Source organism: Hydractinia symbiolongicarpus, chromosome 4 (genome assembly GCF_029227915.1).
Source record: "Hydractinia symbiolongicarpus strain clone_291-10 chromosome 4, HSymV2.1, whole genome shotgun sequence".
Taxonomy (NCBI): domain Eukaryota; kingdom Metazoa; phylum Cnidaria; class Hydrozoa; order Anthoathecata; family Hydractiniidae; genus Hydractinia; species Hydractinia symbiolongicarpus.
The window spans coordinates 26,819,437-26,827,301 of record NC_079878.1 but is presented as its reverse complement, the minus strand read 5'-3'; the positions used below and the strand labels follow the sequence as shown (position 1 = coordinate 26,827,301).

Below are 7,865 nucleotides of genomic sequence, written 5' to 3'. Positions count from 1 at the left end.
AATTTACTTCGTCCTATAATAATTTAGGGTAATTTCAGAAAAGTGAGGAAAGATTTGTGCATTATAATTTCTTCCTGTTCTTTAATGTACTATTGTACCCAGGTCTCTTTAGATTTTTTTGAACACAGTTTTTTCATTATTTCTAAGGTAATAGTTTGTATTATCGCTGATTGTGAGGACCAAACAACATAGAGAAATAAAATAATTAGGTAATAAAACGTTTCGTGACCTATTTTGATGCTTGCTCAACTTAAATCAATTTAAAATTTTTTTGAATTTTTAAAATTTGAGAGACTCAAACAAAATTGTACGACTTTGATAAAATGTACGTAGTATAACTGGCATTTGTTTCAGAAAAAAATCTCTAGAAACAAATTTGTTTTTTTTCTTACCTTAAACGGCCCATTGTTTCACTAAAAAAAGAGACCCCCAACAATGAGGCTTTTACAATTCTGTAGGAATACACCTATATGCCTTGACTTCTCTATGATATAACGCAATAGTTGAACGAGTAGTTTCTGGAATATGTCAAATATGTAAAGATATTACAAATTCTTTACCTTTCAATATCTTTATTTACAAATGAGACCGGGCAATATTGTCACCAAAACATACTCACTTACGCTCGTCTGTTTGTGGAGCCTTTTTTCTCGCCTGTTTTAACTTGCAAGTGGATACGAATTTTACAAAACATTCTCTTCGAAAGTTTCCCGCCAATAACTAAGACGGTTAATACTTGCAAGAATAGGAATAGGTAAATATGAAAAAAAACGAATTTATTAATATATATATAAAATTGTGTTTTGATAGGATATAGTTTCTAAAATATTAAGGCTTTCCCACATCGATAAAAGCAGTTGAAATACTTTTTATTCTTGAATTATCACGACACAAACCCCACTGACAAGTGTTCATAGAAATGGATCGAACGTTTTTCCTAGACATAATTTAACGTTCTGTTTTCCTGGCTAGTGTGACACTGTGCGTTGCATATAGCCATATTGTACGAGCAGGAGACATTTGAAGTACAAAGAATAACAAACATGTTTCAATTTCTATACTTACACATTCGTTTTTTTAAAGTGTGCAGACACAAATGTCATTGTGTATCTTTTTATTATTTATTTAATCTGCGTATTAACCATACTTCAAAGTTACCGTAACATCATATTTCTGTCATGGATCAGACGAATCGGGCAGAATTTGCAAAACATGCTTACGTTTTCACTTCATGTCTGTTTAGTCTTGACAGTTCTAACAATAATAATTATGGATAACGTCAATCTGGTTTCCAGATGGCAATGGTATCCATTTTCTGATTTTCTCCGTGATAAGGACTCATCGATGGTGACGCGGATATCGATAAATCAGCACTTCCGTAGGTACGAGGAGACTGTTGAGAGTAAAATGCATTTGAATATCTACCAAGTAACTTGAAGTAGACTGTCTTAAATGCTGACCTAAATTGTTGATTTGAGAAGCTATAGATAAGTGGATTTACCATCGTGTTGGTGTTGGGTAGAATTTCAATGAAGAAATAATATATAAAAAGGAACAATTTCTCGTTGTCGCTTCTCATGCTTATAAAAATATTGTCAATCATAATGATAATGTTGATAACGCAACTTGGTAACCAGCATATGACAAACGCCAAGTAGACTATTGCAACTGACTTTGTTGCCTTTAACTCCTTGTTCAGTGTCCTTTTTCTGCGCTTATTCATTTTTTCCGTACGAGGCGAGTTATTGCCTGCATTAAGAAGAGTCCTTTGTGTTGGAAGGGCGACAGTGCTTGCTTCAATTGCTCGTATTTGCGTTAAGGCGACGTGGAGAATGGCCAGGTATGCAATGGTAATCGCTACAAGAACTGGTATGTAAATGCCAAAAAATGACGTAGCATAAAAGTAGTAGTTGCTGTTCAAACAACTTCTTGAGATTGAGATTCCAAATACGCTATCCCCTTCTTTCTTTTTCCAGTTAAATATACCAGTAAAAGCCCATAAGGCAGATATTATCCAGACAGCAGAAATGAGGTACTTCACACGAGTTTTCGATAGCAAGTCGTTGTAACGAAATGGAAATTTTATCGCAATAAACCTATATAAAATTAAAAAAAAATGATATTGTTGAAAACCCATTTCTTCAGAAGTGACTCAAAATCGAATATGCTGTTGGTTTTAAGCACGCGCCACTTAGTGTTGAGACAAGGTTGCCACTCTGCTTTGAAAGGACATTTAAAAAGTCCATATCTTAATATATCTGTGCTTAGTATATTGTAACAAGATAAAAACTCAACATAATGGAGCCCACTTATTGTCCCTCTAAACCACAGAGAAGCTGTCACACAGAAATGCTAACTGCAGTATTTAATTTTCCTGATTGTTGGTGTAAATAATCAAAGTGAAAGTTTTATATCATTTAATCAACGACTTACGTCTATTCCGACTTAATTTTATTAGAATATATTTTCTGTAGACAAAAACAGTTCATATGAATACAATGCATAGACAGAATACCATGTGTTACACAAATATAAAAACAACAACATTAAAATAGCTTCTATACCGGATTGTTTAAGGTCTGGTATTTCTAAAACACGTAACTGAAAATGTCAAAAATGCATTATAAAGAGTTTTCTTGCTACGAGTATATTCTCGTTACAGGTACTACAAAGTGCATACCTGTCGATAGATATCAGAAACAAATTCAGAATGCTTGCCACATTTCCAAATGCATCTGATATCAACATGATGTAACAAGCCGGCAATTCGTGACAAAACCGATTGTGATTTAACTTCAAAGATATTCTGAATGGGATTTGGAATATTGCAAGTGCAAAATCAGAGCAAGCTAAAATGAATGAATTGGACAATGTGATTTAAAATTCAAGAAAGTGTTAGTATACTGGTGAAATTAAGGGGTCAATATGGCATGTATCTGTTCATGTCTCCTTTGCCGTGACTTTACGAGAATTCCAAGCCAATTTTTAAAATCTACATGTCAGGGCAGTTCGAATGCTGAAAACCGCAAGTCAAAATTCGTACAGGAAGTGCGTATAAATCGTAATTAAAAATGAAAATAAAACAAACACTCGAAAGTAAATGTTAAACAACACTTGAAGTGTTACAAAAAAATTAAATGGTTTCCTACCCAGGCTAGCTATGAAGTAGAACGTCACACGGCTACGAAGCAACGATGACATTGTCACAACCAGTAGGACCATGCAGTTACCAAGTACACTAGATACCAACACCAGTATCATATATATAGCGTACGACACATCCTCCAATGATCTTGCCTTTGGAAGATTGCACGGTGCCACTCCGTATGATGTGAAGTTTTTAATTAAATCTGTTGTTAACGGTAATGTCGTTGTATAAAACGACATTGTGTGTTTAATTTAATTTTTATCTTATCTATGTACTCTTTATTTGTTTTTTCTTTATTTTTTTTCTCTATAATATTATACTGTATAGATGTATATATATATATATTAAAAACTTAAAAAGAAGAACACATTATCACCTGCTTCTTTTGTTCCCATAGGAACTTTTAATACGATAGAATGTTATTTAAGCGCATTTGAAATTTTCCCACTACCCACCAACTATTCAGGTAAATTTCGCTAATGGAGCTAATAATGGTGACAATATATCATAAGACATGTACTGCAAACGAAAAATGAAAGATCTCATATATTTGTCATGGTGTATACAGCTGTTTTGATATTACAAAAAGAAAAAAAAAGAAAACGTAATTAGGATTAGTTTGGGAGGTAATTGATAACTGATTTACAAAAATAGCGACGTTACATAGTTAATAACGGTAATATAAAAAAGCGGTTTACACTGCAACAAAACGTTTTAAGAGGACTACTGAAGAAATAAAGTAAGTCTTTAGCCTCAGTGAACGTCATTGCCAGTGGTATATTGAAGTTCAATAGTGTCAACAAAATGTGTTTTTACTAAAATGTTGTTTTACAATAAGCTCATATATTTTTCCATTTGTATGTAACCCGTGGGGGTTACGTATTCATAACGCAATATAAAAGGCAAACAATTTAAGTCGTACCATAATGTAGCTAGGTAAGAACGCAGTAGGTATCTTTATGATTATCTATCTTTAATATTGCTGTCAAGATCACTTCGTGCCAAACATGCACGAAATGGTTACGGAAGCCAAAATACGGAGATGGAATTTAAAGGCCGCTAATGACTAGTCTATTAATTATATTCGCCGTCTCTCTGTGAGCCAAAAAAAGTAGTTGTGAGCAGTGACTTTTAATTTCACATTACCGTAGACTTTTCCGATGGGTGATTTCTGTATGTATTTTCTTGCAATATCACGCTCTATATTACTCAATCAATACAAACGGGTATAAAAGTGTAACAAAGTAAAGTCTTCCAATTAAGTCGGTAATGACACACATGCATAAAAACGCCGACTGCCGTGAGAAAGTTATGTGAACTAACATTATCGCATTTCTGATTTTAATCTCAATCCTGAAATTGTTTTTTCATATTTCGGTTTAGGAGGAACTTTCATAAACTATGGCTTATTCAGAATTACTTTTATGTAAAGATTATACTGCAATTTTTTTGTGTAACACATCGCCATTTTACCAGAAGCAAACAGCTCTTCCCAAGTCTTCCTGAAAGAGGCTATACACAACAATAATACAATTGCATTTTACTTTGTATCGAGTAAATGAACAAGCCCATAAAGTACTTTCAAGCTCTTCCAAGTTCGTTACTAGGGCCCCTGTTGAGCAATTGGTAAAATTCTTTAAAGTTGACTTGACTCACTCTATTTGGAATAAACAAATGGTGTTATCTGAAAACGAATTTGAATATTATCTTTTAGCCGATATGACATTAGATCTTATACACCAGCCTTAGCAACATAGCAATACATCAAAATGAGACTATAGCGAAATACTTACTTAAAAACCTGATTATGATAATCAAATTATATAAAAAAAACTCTGCATCTCTCCTATAAATTGAATGTAATCTTTCAATACAACTAATTTACAAATAAAAATGATTTACTGATTTACTAATTCTACTCTACAACAAAAGAGGATTTCCAAGGAACAATTAGCCAGCAAATTTGCCGGCGAAATCTATCTGAACATGCGCAGTATCACTTTTTGATTTCGCTTCGAATGAATGGCTGCAAAGAAAAGTAGATAAGAGCCTTTAGCGGTGAAATAATTCGCAGTAACTTTTAACCTTTATGTTTTGGAAAAAATCATTACCGGAAGGAAACTAAAATAACTGTTTGGTTTTTAATACGCAAAAGAGTTTCTTACATTCAGGTTTTAAATTTGCGATATGTTTTTGGTTTCTCCTGGTAATCAAAAAGATGTTTTGCAGCTAATTTACTGCCGAATTTGCCATTTACAAATCGATCGAAAATAGGACTTAATGTCTTACAATTATAATAAAATCAAACCTTTGTTCGAAATATCAAACTGTTCATTCTTTTTTTCTTTCGTTTATGTGAAATTAGTGTCGAAATAAGCAAAAGAAGCGTTTAGTAATTAAAAATTAAAGTGAAGTGTAATTAGCCCTAATCAACTCCCCTCTGTTACTACTTGTTAAAAACAAAATCAATTTCGTTCTGAGAATAAAGACATCTGGGACGGCTTTGAAAAAGTATATAATTGCTACAGAACTTTCCTTCTTCTTGTAAAAAAATCCTACCTTTATTTTGATAAAATTTTGAATAGTGCAAAGACAAAATGTCAATGCATACGCAATTATACGCATATATCAAGTAGATGTATAAGCCTTCTCTGGTCACCAGGCAGATATCGTGTTTGTTAATTCCAAACGCGATCTTGCAAAATTTATATGATGGACCGTTGTTTACTTGCACGTCCGTTCTACTATGTTTCATAAACGAAAACCATCTGTAAACAAATGTTGTCCCAATGAAAAGCAACTCATAGCAACTTTAATATCATCTATACGATGGTTAACATTAAGGAACTGTGAAATTTCTCCCCCGCGGGTACTCGATTATATATACATGACTTGCTATCAACATTGTCGGAAATTCTATCAACGAATTCATTTAAAAATCATATAAAATTAGGAAAGAGTATTTTACCTGGGTCAACATGTTATTAATCCTTTGCCAATAAATTATGCTAATAAAAATTTAAGCTTAGTAAATTTTCTCCACGTTATAAACACTACGACGACATTGCCAACTGATAAATTAAAACAAATAATCAATAAACAAATAGTAATAAAAAGAATAAATAAGAAATAAAAAATACTCTTGCCTACTTTTTTTTCTCACATTGGTTAAAAAATGTTTGCTTTGATAATTTTAAAAAACAATCATGTTATTAAAAAAAAATCTAATTTAACAAACTTATAAAGAGCGCTAATATGTCCAGATATTGATGCTTCAGTAGCGATGGGAATATGTTAAATGAATCTTTGATTGAGTCTCTCATGTAAACTTTCACATGATGGCCAGATATGTTGCAATATAAATGACTAACTTGCTTTTCCAAACGTCTTTCATAAATGAACAATGATAACAAAACAGTTTCTTCGTGTATCTGAAGCTAGTTAGATTAGTTCAAAGGCGTTTCTCTGTAAAGCTTTTTTTCAAAAATAAATAACAAAAAATCAAATATTTAGTTGTGTTACGGTGTAGCTAACAAGATTTGTGATTTATTAATTATTAGCGATAATAACATTTTCTATCCCATTCCTCCCAATGCAACTTCTGTAAACTCAGAACTCACAAAAAAAACCAAACTTGATTTGTCGCGAACAAATAATCATTGAAAATTTTTTACACAAAGTTTCTTTAACAGATTAAGAAATACGTTTATATGTTCATATATTATTCACACGTTCACTGTAATAAAATTTCCTTTCGTTAATTAAGTTAAGACCAGCCCATAAACGAAATTACTGGATGTTATACAACGGAATTAGTTTAAACAATTTACATTCGAGTGTAAGTTTCGAAAGTTGTTTTAAAGTGGCGAAATCAAGCTATGGTGTTATTATTGTTATTATTTTGAGAACTTAGTAATATGTAGAAAGTTGTATATTAAGTAAAAGAGTTTGACGTAATATAGGAGTCCGTGAAAGATTTGTAAATGTCAATGCACGTTCTCATGTAAGGACGTAAGGAGAAGAAAATGTCTACGATACCGCAAAAACAGTTCTAAAATATAAGTTATCACAGCAGGTAAACATATAGCTAGAATTTTTAACCCATTTTCAAAGATATGTTTCCAACGTTGTCTTATGAGTATATCTAGACATTAAGTATTTTTTACAGATGTCACATGTTTTTATCCAGACATCATATGTCCATATGTAGATATCATATGGCCATATACAGATATCATATGGCCATATAAGTTCATATAGCTATGATAAATTCATATAGCTATATCATACGTTCAAATAAATATAGATCTTCTTCGCGTAACTATTTTAAGTATAGTATTAGTTTTCATTGAAGGTCCCAATATTGGGTGTTCACACACCAGTTAGGAGAGAAATTTGGAATTACTTCATTTTAACTGTTTAGCATTTTTTTTCCACAAAAACATTTTTTAATTTATAACAATTTTTGATGTTACTAGTTTTGTAGCACTTTTGTAAGGTAGCTAATATCTGAAACTAGAGGAACACATACGAGGGAGATCCATCTGTTTATTGCAAAGTGAGAATATTTCTTTTAAGTGAATTTATTGATACGAATATATTGATTACACGACAGAGGAATATTCGCTTTGCTCTACCTATGGTCATTGAAGCTTGGGTACTCATTAGGTGCGTTAATATATGCATCCTATTAGGTATGGATTGTGTCAAGGGTGTG

The 7,865-nt window shown here is 32.2% G+C and overlaps 1 protein-coding gene across 1 annotated transcript; it reads right to left on the bottom strand.

Annotated features, from left to right (window-relative positions):
- Nucleotides 1–1,026: 1,026 nt before the first annotated feature.
- Nucleotides 1,027–6,841, bottom strand: LOC130642143 (adenosine receptor A2b-like). The gene is made up of 4 exons (XM_057449227.1): nucleotides 5,708–6,841; nucleotides 3,150–4,832; nucleotides 2,681–2,849; nucleotides 1,027–2,096 (listed from the first exon to the last, which is right to left on the bottom strand). The coding sequence occupies exons 2-4, from the start codon at nucleotides 3,385–3,387 to the stop codon at nucleotides 1,280–1,282; spliced, it is 1,224 nt and encodes a 407-aa protein (XP_057305210.1). The 5' UTR covers nucleotides 3,388–4,832; nucleotides 5,708–6,841; the 3' UTR covers nucleotides 1,027–1,279.
- Between the last annotated feature and the right edge of the window lie 1,024 nt (nucleotides 6,842–7,865).